The sequence below is a fragment of the Diplotaxodon limnothrissa genome, linkage group LG11 (genome assembly GCF_057381915.1).
Source record: "Diplotaxodon limnothrissa isolate DT_005_m linkage group LG11, D_limnothrissa_male_GT1.1, whole genome shotgun sequence".
Taxonomy (NCBI): Eukaryota; Metazoa; Chordata; class Actinopteri; order Cichliformes; family Cichlidae; genus Diplotaxodon; species Diplotaxodon limnothrissa.
In genome coordinates this window covers 28,636,985-28,649,765 of record NC_140606.1, presented here as the reverse complement: position 1 = coordinate 28,649,765, position 12,781 = coordinate 28,636,985, and the positions used below count along the sequence as shown (strand labels likewise).

At 41.8% G+C, this 12,781-nt stretch overlaps 1 protein-coding gene across 1 annotated transcript; it reads left to right on the top strand.

The window, feature by feature from the left end:
* The first annotated feature begins 831 nt into the window (after positions 1–831).
* Positions 832–11,340, top strand: LOC146623049 (phosphatidylinositol 4-phosphate 5-kinase type-1 alpha-like). Its single transcript, XM_085365646.1, has 17 exons — positions 832–899; positions 2,694–2,732; positions 4,230–4,264; positions 4,842–4,928; positions 5,175–5,305; positions 5,399–5,516; positions 6,004–6,156; positions 6,293–6,592; positions 8,020–8,255; positions 8,365–8,448; positions 8,569–8,617; positions 8,812–8,896; positions 8,988–9,158; positions 9,805–9,937; positions 10,018–10,080; positions 10,204–10,303; positions 10,382–11,340. The coding sequence occupies exons 1-17, from the start codon at positions 854–856 to the stop codon at positions 10,382–10,384; spliced, it is 1,833 nt and encodes a 610-aa protein (XP_085221772.1). The 5' UTR covers positions 832–853; the 3' UTR covers positions 10,385–11,340.
* Positions 11,341–12,781: the final 1,441 nt, after the last annotated feature.

The following is a 12,781-nucleotide window of genomic DNA, read 5'->3' as shown; positions in this document are numbered from 1 at the left end:
ACTGACACAGTCTTTTAAAACTTCAGCCTGAATTATAAGTTTAAAATATTAATTACAGATTTTGGATTTTAACCCTTTATAGAAGAATTTTAAATTTAAAAGAAATTCTCTGGCAAATATGGGATATATTCATTTAGCACAGTCAAAATAGCATGAAATGATCTTCTAATGTTGTCCCGATTCATTGTTTCATTCATTTTTCTTCTTATCAACAGAAAATTTGCAGACATTGAAGCATCAAAACACCAGCTTTGGCATCCACTCTTTATTTTAAGGATGAGGACAAAGGCATGTCCTCTCTGTCATCACACAAGCCAGATTCACCTGACCAGTCTGGTAATCCATCTAAAAGTGGTGGTCCACAGGATGCCGATAAAAGCAGCCTTCGAACAGGTACAGATGGCACCTCAAAGTCTATCAGTGTCACCACCTGACTTACATGAAAGTCAAGTAAATACAAAAAGGAAGCAGACTGAATCAGGGCATCTTTGGAAACATCACTCCAAATCGCAGTCCTCCACCTGCAGAGCTACGGCGAACAAACAGAGCAAGAGGAGGCAGGAAAAGGGAAGCAGAGGTCATAAACCGGTGGAAATGAAACCTATTAGCTCCCCAAGAAGTTTTGACTTGTACCACGGGGCTGAATTGTTTTATTTTTACAACAAGAGTCAGCCGACAACTTCTTTTTTGAGTAGTGTATATATTCAATTGCGGGCGCCTTTCTGTCGCACTACAGCAAACTGAAACCGTCCCACGTCCCTCCACTGGAGGCGCTGTGGTGCTGCAGCAGCAGCAACACGAGCATCAAAATTCAAGTGTCGGCTCTGTCTATGATGTTAACAGTCAGATCGTAATGGCGACTGCTGGAACAGCAGACATGGGATCAGCAGCCCCGACAGGTATCTAGCTATCAAATCTCATTCCTTTCTCGTCTCAAAACTAGCGTAAAAAGCGATATCTACAGTGTTTTAAAGCATTGAAAGTGATGCAACGCTGGAGCTCTGGCTGTAATTGAGCCTTCGTTAGCCGTTAGCTAATTAGCATCGAGATTTTCCACCAAAGAAATGAACCAATCTGTGGTTCGCTTATTTAGCTGGCTCTTTAATAAATCCTGGTCTTCTCGTATTAAAACACAAGAAGATTTTGTGTGCAGGCCACTCTTAAATATGAGGAACAATCTATTGATTTTATAGCGTGCTATAAAGTAATTCCCGACACCACGTTGACCAAACTGTTTTGTTATCAAACCGGCTGTCTTGTTGACGCTTTATGGTGTTTACACGCAAACGAAGCAGGTGAAGGCGAGTTGAGATTTTATAAACAAAGATCGCCGTTGCTTGGTAAATGAATGGGACGTGTGTAATACTGCTGGTGTTAACCCCCCCCCAATCAAGCATCTATGGGAAGTTAACGGTAACTGCTCTCACTCACGTCTTCCTCGCCTGTTACATCCCGTTTCCTCTTCCTCTGAACGTTTTGTGATGTACATGGATAAAAAAAAAATCCGCTTTCACTTACCTAAGGGCTTCATTAAACACCTCCCAACTGTTACTGTACAAATATTTTCAGTTTAGGTGGTGTATTGTCTTTTTCTGCGTTCCTTCGTCACGCTTATCTAAGTCAATAAAGCAGCCTTAATTTATTTAAGCACCTTTGTTTAGGATCACCGATATCAGACCTATGCACTGCACATGAACTGGTTCCACTTGCTTCACAGATATAGATTGATCATGTGCTTTCAGATGTGCTTTCACTTCTTTTCCCCCAAGATAAAGCACGCAATGGGGAAGATGCATCTCTCTAATCCAGTTAGTTGTGCATCACTCATTAGCTTCCCTGTATATGTTTGAGTTGCTCTGCTCCTGGTAACCACCCAGTCTGAATCAGTGAATAAAAATAGTTGCTTTTTAAAGCACTCCTGTGGCTCCCAGATGGCTGAAATCCAGGGACAGCACAAGCACAAGATGTAGCATTCACGCTCACAGACACTTCAGTGACAGTAACTCACTGTGGTTTCCGTAATGGCTTTTATCAGCGTCGTTTCCAAATCAGGTCAAGAAACAGTATATTTGTGGATTCTTCAGAAATGACCTTAAAGAGTGTGTCCATGGGTCATGGTATTGCCGTGCATGCTGTGGGCTGTGCGTAAACAAGGCTGGCAGGGACTTGTTTGGTACACAGAGAGGAACAGATGGTTTGCCTATTGTAGTGAGGCCTGCCGCTGATGAGCTAAAGTCATTGTTAGGGAACTGACTTAGTCTAATTACTATCCATAGTCTGATGCAAAATATATGCCATTAACTTGTTGTATATTGACCTTAATAAATACAGATGGTAGTAATAATAACAATCATAGCTGAAACCGGGCCATCTGGGGTTACTACACATGCAAGTACGCATGATCCAAATTTAGTAACAGTCTGTGTTATCTACCTTAAACAAAATTGTCCATTTCTAAGTTATTTTTGGTAAACAATATTCTATTTTACATGTTGAGCACATTTAATCATGTTTGTTTTGTAAACGGTCCTGATGGTTTTCCTTTTACAATAAAAGAAAAGTAGCAGTTGCTTAACTGACTTAATTATTTAGGCCATGCTTCCTTTACTTCTGTGCACACCTACTTTAAATGAGTTCAGTGTGGCGCATGTACTTGGTTAAGCCAGTTAGCCTGACCTTGTCCTGCTCCGCAGATATCAGGACTCAGTTCTGGAGGAGAGCGTTGCAGCGAGGTATTCGCATGGGTGTGCTGTGTTTGTGACTGTGAGCAGCAACTGCATGAGTAGTGATGATATAGTGTGTTGTTTTACATAATGAGAGGGAATGTGGGCAGAGCGATGCTCATTGTTTCCCAGCAGATTGCAGTGTGTCCCTGCTAACTCAGGAGAGATGCATGGCATTCAGTGAGTCTGTGTAATTATACATAGTCTTGCATTTCTTAGGTTGAAAATGTTCATTTTCTGTGCATTGCCAGGTTTAGATTTGATGGGGGCAGAAAGACAATTTTTCAGACTCACTTGTTACTACAGGTGTAAAATCTTTGTAGCCTTCAGTCTTTTTTTGTGTGTATATTGACCTATGGTACTGCAGTGGAGGAGATGTTGCCATTGGTTACAGGCTAGAGGTGATTGCAGAGTGGGCGATGTAGTAAGTGTATACACCAAGTTTATATAAGGACAGGACACAGGAACTCATTCGCTGTATTTATTTTGTTGCACTTGAGTGCCTTTCTTACCAAACATCTGTATGCTGGGATTTAATGACTTATCTTTGTTTAGCAATTAAGCAAAGGTCTTGGCTTGGTGTTTGCATTATTATTTTACAGGCACACAAACAGAAGCTGTTGTGTTTGAGGTTTCATGCAGCCATGAAAACCCTCCAGTGTTCCTTCATATCTCCATGCGGCATTAGCTTGTCACATGGTGAAATAAACATTGAATTACACAGAATTGAACAGAATATCAGTCTCATAGATCTCTAGTCGGATAACAGAGTTTACTAAATGGCCTAATTTAAAGGGGACCTGTTACCTCATTTCCTGCTTCATATTTCATTCTTGGGCTACAAGAGTAGCTTTGCGTGATTCACTGTTCAAAAAAAATCCCTATTTATCTTATACCAGGCCTTTGTGCTGCCCCTCAGTCCATCACCGTTCAAAACAAAGCATTTAAAGAGTTGTTAGGTTGCCTTTAGGAAACATCTGAGCATTCGTGAGCATGCTGGAGTGGATTTCAGTTATAAAATCAAAGTTAGTCTGAGGCTTAAAGTAGGCTGGGACAGCAACAGCTAGAAATTGCACCATTTTTTGAAAGGAGGTGGTGATGTTGACACACATCCTGGGGGAACAGATGAATGTGGAGCAGCTAGCTCATGGGAGAAGTAGTTCCAGTTCACATACTGGGTGCAGCCGGTGGTAACTGTGGCCACATTTAGGTTTGGGTTCATCATCGGTCTTATAGTCATCCGTCAGTGCTGGAAATAGCCTAATTAACCAGCACAGGGATTCATAAACAGTCCCTAACAAATTCGTCATTGGTCAAAGCCTTTCCAACTCAAACTCTTCAAATTTATTTCAAGCCTTGACTTTGAGTACTGACTGCATGGGTTGGGTTTCAGAGTCTCAACAAAGGAACTATACAGAGTGCTTACTCTGTATATGTAGGATTTTCCTTGCAGGTTTTCGAGCACTTATCTTCCTCTCAATTTAACTTTTTCTGTTTTCTTTTTAGGGACCAGCAGCATTCGAAAAATGGCCCCCGCCGAGGTAACTATGGCAGATACTGTAAATGTAACTACTCTCAGCTCTAAGGGGAAAAGGAGAGCAGAGCAGGCTTATAGGGCTGAACTTTTTTTCATCCAGACATTGGCAGTTTGAGGCATCGGTCACTAAAAGTTTATTATGGAAGTGAGAGAGTGGCTCTTGTAACGCAGGAGAGCCACATTGTTGTTCCTCAAAGCTCTACATAGATTAATATTTAAAAGTTTTCTTACTTTGAAATATGAATAGTTACTCATAATAATACTGTAGGTTCAGAAACAATTATGACATTTTTGTAGCTCCAATATCAATAAAAGGAGGAAGTGCAGAGGTAGTTTTTTGGTCAGGAATAGTAACATCAGGCTGATTGCTGTTTGATTAGTTTCCTGTCTTACAATTTGACCTTCCTCTGCAAGTTCAGTTACTTGTGAGCCCAGTTGATCGCTTGGTTAAGGCTGTCATCCATCTGGCCTAAAGCTTGCATACTACAACAGCTAGCTCATTGTTTTCTGCGTTTACCAGCACAAACACACATCAAACTGTGTTTGATTTTCCTTTGACAGCTTTCTGCCTCTCTCCTCAGATGCCCGGCTCTTCAGGCATGAGTATGAAGAAGACCATTGGACACCGGGGCGTTGAGACTACCACAGGAGAAACTACTTACAAAAAAGTAAGGGCAGGGGTCGGGGTCAGTGACAACAGTGATTTGTTGACACCCGCAGCACTGAGCCGGAGTGATCCAAGGTGTTTACAGTTCAGTGGGTTGGCCTGCATGTTTTGGTGTCTGTATTCTAAAATTAGTTTGGAAGTTCCTCTTGCTGGAAACCCAAGAATAGTGAGTGAAACAGCAGAAGTCACAGGGGTAAAATGCTGTTTGTTCCAGTGCTTACTCTCTTTTCCTCGCTGACCTCCCTAGACTACGTCATCTGCCCTAAAGGGAGCAATCCAATTGGGCATCGCTCACACAGTTGGCAGCTTAAGTCAAAAGGCGGAGAGGGATGTTCTCATGCAGGACTTTGTAGTTGTTGAAAGCATCTTCTTCCCGAGGTTTGTGATACGAGTTGTTTGAATGCATGAGGTGAACTGTTATTTTTCCATTTTGCATAGTTTAATGGTTTATCTGTTTCTTGCTCTTTCCAGCGAAGGCAGTAACCTGACCCCTGCTCATCACTACAGTGACTTTCGCTTTAAGACCTATGCTCCTATCGCCTTTCGTTACTTCAGGGAACTGTTTGGCATTCGGCCAGATGACTACCTGGTCAGTATTAACCCCAAGGCTTATTCTGCCATGTTCACCACAGCTGTGTGTGAATCTCTACATGCTGCATATATATTTAGTGGTTTAAGCAAACATGATCCCCTTTTGGAGAAATAATGAACAATAGCTGAAGGTTTTCTCCTTTTTTTTTTTTTCTTTTTTTTTTCCTCAAAAATGATGATGCTTTTGTCTGCATCATCACCACATTTGCTGACACAGTGGGCATGGAGCTGCGCCATCTCAGACAGAATGATAAGCTGTGGTCCAAGTGCTTTTTGGCTCCGTTTTATTTTCCTCCTGACTCTTTCTCTGCTGTCTGTTTTTACAGTCAGCACTAGAAATACTGATAATCATGTCTCTGTAGTTTAAATCGATCAATTGTGCAATCAGGAGCCAGTGACCCATATATCTTACTTCAGAAACACAAAATCTGTTTTGTTTTTTTGGATTTTATATTAATGCGGGTTCATCTGTCTCTTTCTGGAAGTATTCTCTGTGTAATGAGCCGCTGATCGAGCTGTCGAACCCCGGAGCCAGCGGTTCCCTCTTCTACGTCTCCAGTGATGATGAGTTTATCATCAAGACTGTCCAACACAAAGAGGCAGAGTTTCTCCAGAAACTGCTGCCTGGATACTTCATGGTGAGTGTGGATAGAGTGGGAGGTGGGAGTTTGTTTAGAATGAGTGACTATTACTGCAACAATTCTCAAGTAAGGGGAGGTTTTTCTTCTAATTTCAGTGTCTAATTTTTTTTTGTCTGTTCCCTCTCCCTTTCAGAATATAAACCAAAACAAGCGCACCCTGCTGCCTAAGTTTTATGGACTGTATTGCGTTCAGGCAGGCGGTAAGAATATCCGTATTGTTGTGATGAACAATCTCCTGCCCAGAATCATCCCCATGCACCTCAAGTATGACCTGAAAGGCTCCACCTATAAGAGACGGGCTTCCCCTAAGGAGAGAGAGAAGGCCGTCCCCACTCACAAAGACCTGGACTTCATCCAGGACATGCCTGATGGCCTGCTGCTGGAAGCAGAAAACTACAATGCTCTGTGCAAGACTATACAGAGGGACTGCCTGGTGAGTTACAGAGATGTGGCGGGTTTGTATAGATTGTTTATTGAAGTACTGAGCACTAAAGTGTATGGAGAATGGCTTGGCAAGCTCAAATAGTACACCACCACTTTATATTGTTGTTATCCTCTTGCATAAAAGATACAAAAAAAATGAAATTTCTCTACATACAGCATAAATGTGAAGAAATATCAAAGACTTTTTAGATTCATTTAGTTATTTTAGGCTATTTTTCCATATAATGAAAAGTCCTTACATTGTAAATGGCCTGCAGATGGCTTGACAGATTGTACAACACATGTAATGTCGACATGTAGCGCACTGGCACTTCATTAAACTTTACATTTTACAGAGACTACTATAATTTCCAATTTCTCCAAAGTCGATTAGTGGTTGTTGATAGTTGGCATTGGTTGTTGTTTGCTGTCATGCTCCAGGGTCATCAACAGATGTGTGTAGTGTCGGAAAGATGACTCAAGCTTGCATGACACTGCAAACTAATACCTTATTTACTTTGAGGGATGGTATCTTTTGAAATGATGGGGGTAGACTGGTGCCAATCTGCAGACTACCAGAATGTTCTGTATCATTTTTCCTTTTAATCAGCAGCTGCACATGCTTTATTGATTCGATCCATTTCCATTACCTCATTGTTCCAGGGTTTTCAGCCACCAGAGGTTCTGGCTTTCCACCAAAGAAAAATCATTAGGACTGTCATTTGTATTTTTGTTTGTTTGTTTGTTTTTTGCTTTTTTGATTTGGGTGTGTTATTTAGTTAAGTTTAAAATAGATTTTCTGATCAGATGACTTTTTTGTTGTGTCATGTAAAGCAGATTATTTGAGTTATATCTTTTCACCTAATGACTGTGACTAACATCTAAATATTTGAATGCAGTTTGAAAGTAAATCACAAAACCCAACTCAAGACTTTTAAGGATTCCAAAATAATTTTTAAATATTTTTTTTATGTAAGAAATTACCTCTTGTGGTCCATACTTTGGAAATAACTGTATTAGAGGGTTACCTAGGCAACTGCCGCCTTGAAAAATCTCACTTTGATCCCTGTGTAGATGGGATGTATTTCAACTTTGGGCTCAAACTTTGTTTCCAGGATCAAGATTAAATCAGAATCAGTGGTCACATTACAAATATTTTTGTTCTTAACTGTTGCTGGATTGAACACTTAGACCTGTTTTGTCATATTTTAAAACCTTGCTGCTGTAGCGTAAGGAAACAGCAGCAGGGTTTTTAAATGAGCGTAATATATATGACAGCATGTCACATTTATTATTGTACACTCGTATCATGTTTTATTGTAGTGTTGCCAAAGTCTTTGGCGCCTGTTGTGAAACAGTGTGTCTTTGCATTGATTTACAGTTGGTTGTTCCAGTCGTTGCCAGACGATTCTCATTGCACTTGTTTCTTTGTTGCAGCTCCTGCAGAGTTTCAAGATCATGGATTACAGTCTGTTGATGGGCATCCACAACATGGACCAGGCCAGCAGAGAAAAGGAGCGTAGTGGAGGCAGTTTGGTCGACAATACGGGGTCTGAAGGAGCAGTGACCCCAGATCAGCGCCGACCACAAGCCCAGAAAAGTCTGTATTGCACCGCCATGGAGTCCATCCAGGGGGAGGCTCGAGGGAAGGGAGCTTTGGATTCAGAAGATCAGTGAGTGTGACCATCAGCACACCTGTATCAGCCTGTATTTGCTTGCTGGGGAAATTGTAGCTGTGAAATAATGGTGAATGAAGCAGTTGTTCTTTCTGTGACCTTGCAGCATGGGTGGTATTCCTGCTCGCAATAGCAAAGGAGAGAGGTTGCTGATCTACATCGGCATCATCGATATTCTCCAATCTTACAGGTATGTGTGTCAGAGCAGCAAAATCCACTCTTTATATATGCATTTATGCTAATTCATAAGCAAGATTCACGCCACTTATGTAAGTTGCACTAAATAGTTTCATTATGTGATATTATTTAGGTTTATTAAGAAGTTGGAGCACTCCTGGAAGGCGCTGGTCCATGATGGGGTAAGTCGTACACTATACATCACAATATGTATTAATAGACTTTGATTGTAATTGTAGCTTGCATATTAACTGATTAGCTTGGACTACAAAGAATTATGACTGCTTTTTTTCACTTTTAAGAGTTGGTGAATTAAAACAGAAATGTTGCTTTATAAGGTCTGTCAGGTTTTAATGATCCTTTTCCTGGTACTTAGGACACAGTTTCAGTTCACAGACCTGGCTTCTATGCAGAGCGCTTCCAACAATTCATGTGCAACACAGTGTTCAAGAAAATTCCACGTACGTCTGTCTTTGTAATTTTACTGCATTGAGAGCAGAGGTGTGAAAAGTCCCGATGATTGCACTGATCATTTCCTGTTGTCCTCTTCAGTTAAACCATCACCATCCAAGAAAAGCCGCGGTGGAGGTCAGGCAGGGCTAAGGAGGGCGCCCACTCTTGGAGCACCCACACCGCTCTCCCACGCGACAGGACAGTCATCTGTGGATTCCAGACTAGTTTACCACTCCCATTTTAAAAGCACAGAGTCCGAGGCGGACAGCGGTAAGAGCCAAGAAGATGAGGTCACATTAAGTAGATCTGTGGTTAAGTGGAGTGGTCACTGATGTGGGAACAAGTTCAGGCCCCAAACTTTTGTCAAGCATTAAAAATGAAATTGGTGGGGGAAAAATTGAGATAAAGTTCAGCAGATAGCATCAGCAAACTACACATTGTAGTGACACTCAGTGACATTTGAAACACTAAAATGATGTTTCAAATGTCACTGAAATGTTTGGCGCTTTGTGTCATCTGATGTCACGCACACACACGTGCAAAGTCAGACCTGTTACGGTAGTTGTAGTTAATGTGAGCAGTGAGTGTCCATGTGTCTGTGCAGAATGTGATTTGTTAACTCTGACTGAGCCAATGTACAGTCACAGAGTCCTGCAGAAGCACACAGCTGTCGTGTGCTTACTTTCCACCTACTTTTCACCTGATTACAACTTCCCATCATAGAAGGCAAGAGAAAGGCAGTGCGCAGCATCAGCCTTGGAAAGACTAGTCAACTAGTTGCGCTCATCCCCATACTGTATCTGCAGCAGCTCCTTGCATTCCCCACAGGCTTAATTTTATTCTAAACTGCACTCAGCTTTGGATAAGCTTGTTAAACTCTCTGTAATTGCCATATTAATATCTTTTTTTTCCTCAGGTGTGCAGTCAGGAAGGCCGGATCTGGTTCCTCGGACTCCTCCGCTGGTAGACAACCCTGCAGACTGCGAGGCCAATCTGTCCACCTCATCACAAGGCAGCACAGGAGTTGTCTCCACCTCTCCTCCCCTGCGGTAAAACCTCTCATCTTCCTTCTCGTGCTCACGCTGTGTTTTTTCATCTCTTCTGGTCTGACTCTGACTTTCCTCTGCAGCTCTGTAGGCGTGGAAGTGCACAAATCGGCAAACACTGACTGTGACCAGGCTGTTTCCCACAGGTACAGAGTACAGCCAATGATAAGTCTGTTTAAAAAAAACAAAATCAATAAATATGGGGTGTTTTTTTTTTAACTCCTTATGTTAGTCATTGTGTCTCATTGATTGCTTTTTCCGCTTTGCAGTTTGGGAGTAGAAGGGGCTGCAGATAATTCAGGCAACCTGTCTGGAAATGAAGATGTAGTTTCTCTGTCGGACATCGTCCCTGAGACCAACATCTGTTTCGTAAGTGTGTTCATTCGCTAGTGTTTATGCATGGTGTCAGAAATACAAAACAATCTTAATTACATTTTTTCTTTGCAGTAAAAACACTCCCAGCAATGAGAGACTTCTGGAAACGGCGAGGTGGGTAGAAGAAAGGCAAAATGAACTGGAGTCAGTCATCCACCGCAGACCCTCCATCGCTCCTCTGCTGTTTTGTGACCTCTGCAGTTTATACAGTAGCCACCGAATAAAACAGCATGGTTTGTGACCGTGAGGAAAGCAGTGATTTGGACCATGTTGTGCGGTAGGCTCCAGACTTCCCCAGCCATCAGCACTGTCACTGTGTGTACATATTTGTCCACACCTATCCAAAACTGTCCGATACACACTCAGAAAAAGGCGTTCGGCCCTGAATTGAAGATTTCCCTTCATGTCCGTCTGCAGCGATGATATAATAAACAATATAATGAGTTGTATATTGTATTGAAAGAGAAATAACAAAAAAAGAGGTCATCTTCACTATCACCAGTTGATCATGGAAGGCAGTCAAATTATCCCTTGAAGAGCCAGTCATCCTGCCCACTATCCACAGCATGAGGAAATGTGGGTAGGAGTGGGCAGGGACGGTTCAGCAGGAACACACACACAAAAGCACATGAAGGGCATAGCCTACATAGGAGGAATGAATGTTACTGTGCGTTCGTGCACAGTCTAGGTGGGTTCACATTTCCGTGACTCCCACTCCGGCGTACCTGTTATTGCACATCCATCTCCCCTCAGCACTCTAAGCTATCCATGGCTCTCTCACCGCCATCGATAGAAATCCGTCAAATCAACACCTGCTGCTGTCGACTCTGTAGTCGTGTTTGCGTTTTTCTTTACCGATTGTACAGTATTCATTTAAAACAGCAGAGGGATGGGGTTTTAACCTGACCTATATGGTCATTTTTTTCTTATAAGTTATTTTTCTGGAAGCCTCAGTGGTGCCACATAGATCTTCCCACTGCTGAATGTACATTGTAGTGTTTTTCCGCATAAAAAAACGTGTCTTATTTAGGGATGGGTATCGATAAGATTTTCACGATTCAGATTCCATTTTCGATTCTGTTTAACGATTCGATTCTTTATCGATTCTCTTATCAATTCTTTTTTTTTAAAAAGGAGAACACTAAGGTTGATTAGCTTAGAACTTTGTTTCTTCTTTTTGAATAAGATAGAAATTTAGGAGTAACATGGCTTTACAAACCCAACAGTGAGATCTTAAGAGATCCACAGCCTACGGCTCTTCAATGGGGTGTCACAGGGTCCCCGGGAAAAAAAATTGTAAATGTAAAATAATAAAATAAATATTCTTCTGTAGCAATAACAAAGTTTAACATAAATTATTCTGTAGCAATTACACAAGAATATCCAGTAATGTCCCTGCCTACAATTAAACACATTCACTAACCGAAAATCGGGGCATCTGCTGTGGCAAATGAGTGCAAACCTTTTACCACAAACTTAGTCACTGCTCGGTGACATTCGTCTATCCTGGCCTGAAAGGAGACGCTACCGGTAGACTGCAGCGAGAACTGCCAGCATCTGAGCCAGACTCTGTCTGTCTCTCTCATCATGGTCACCTAAATGCACAGTAATGGCAGGTTTTGTAATAAGGCAGATCGCACTAACATAATATGCACTGTTAGTTGATTATTTACCTGCCGCATTAACGGGAGAGGACGTGCAAACGTTACCGCTGCTGCTGGGTTGAGATTCACGAGTCCGGAGCGGAATTAAAAACACGACATTCATTTAAGGTCATCGCGTGTTTTGTGAGCAAATGCTTTTGCATATTCGTAGTGTTTCCTCCCTTAAATGAAATATCTACTTTTCAAGTATTGCAAGTTGCCCTGTTGTCATCCGTTCTCGTAAAGTATAACCAAACTTTTGAGCGTTTGAGCCGCCATGTTTCCTGCCAGGTAAATGACGCTCCGCAACGTGGTGACGTCATTCGGGGCGACTGGAATTGATAAGGGAATCGTTTGCAAAAATGGCAAACAATTCCAAGGAATTGAAACAGTGGGAACCGGTTCTCAACAAGAACCGGTTTTCGATACCCATCCCTAGTCTTGTTACCATGGCAGATCACATTTATACTAACCTGAACATCTCCCCTCTCTGTTTATGGCCGTATGTGCTGAAGTATAAGTGTAACAGCATTGCTAACCAGTAGATGCTGTTGAATTTTTTATTTAAAGTTGCCGTGCATCATGTCTGTGCCTTTCCGTGTTTGTCCCCTTCCCTTACATGCGATGAAAACTGACACTTTTTACAGGTGAGTGCACTGGTTACACAGAAACCTGCCTTATCACTACAGCTGAAGTCCTCAAACTGCCATTTATACGTCTCGACCAACCAGTGAGTCAGTTTTCAGACTTTCAGTTTTAAAATCTATTACAATCTCCCTTTTTTTGATTACGTCAGGTATTCGGTCACTGCGGTTTTTCATCTCAGCCA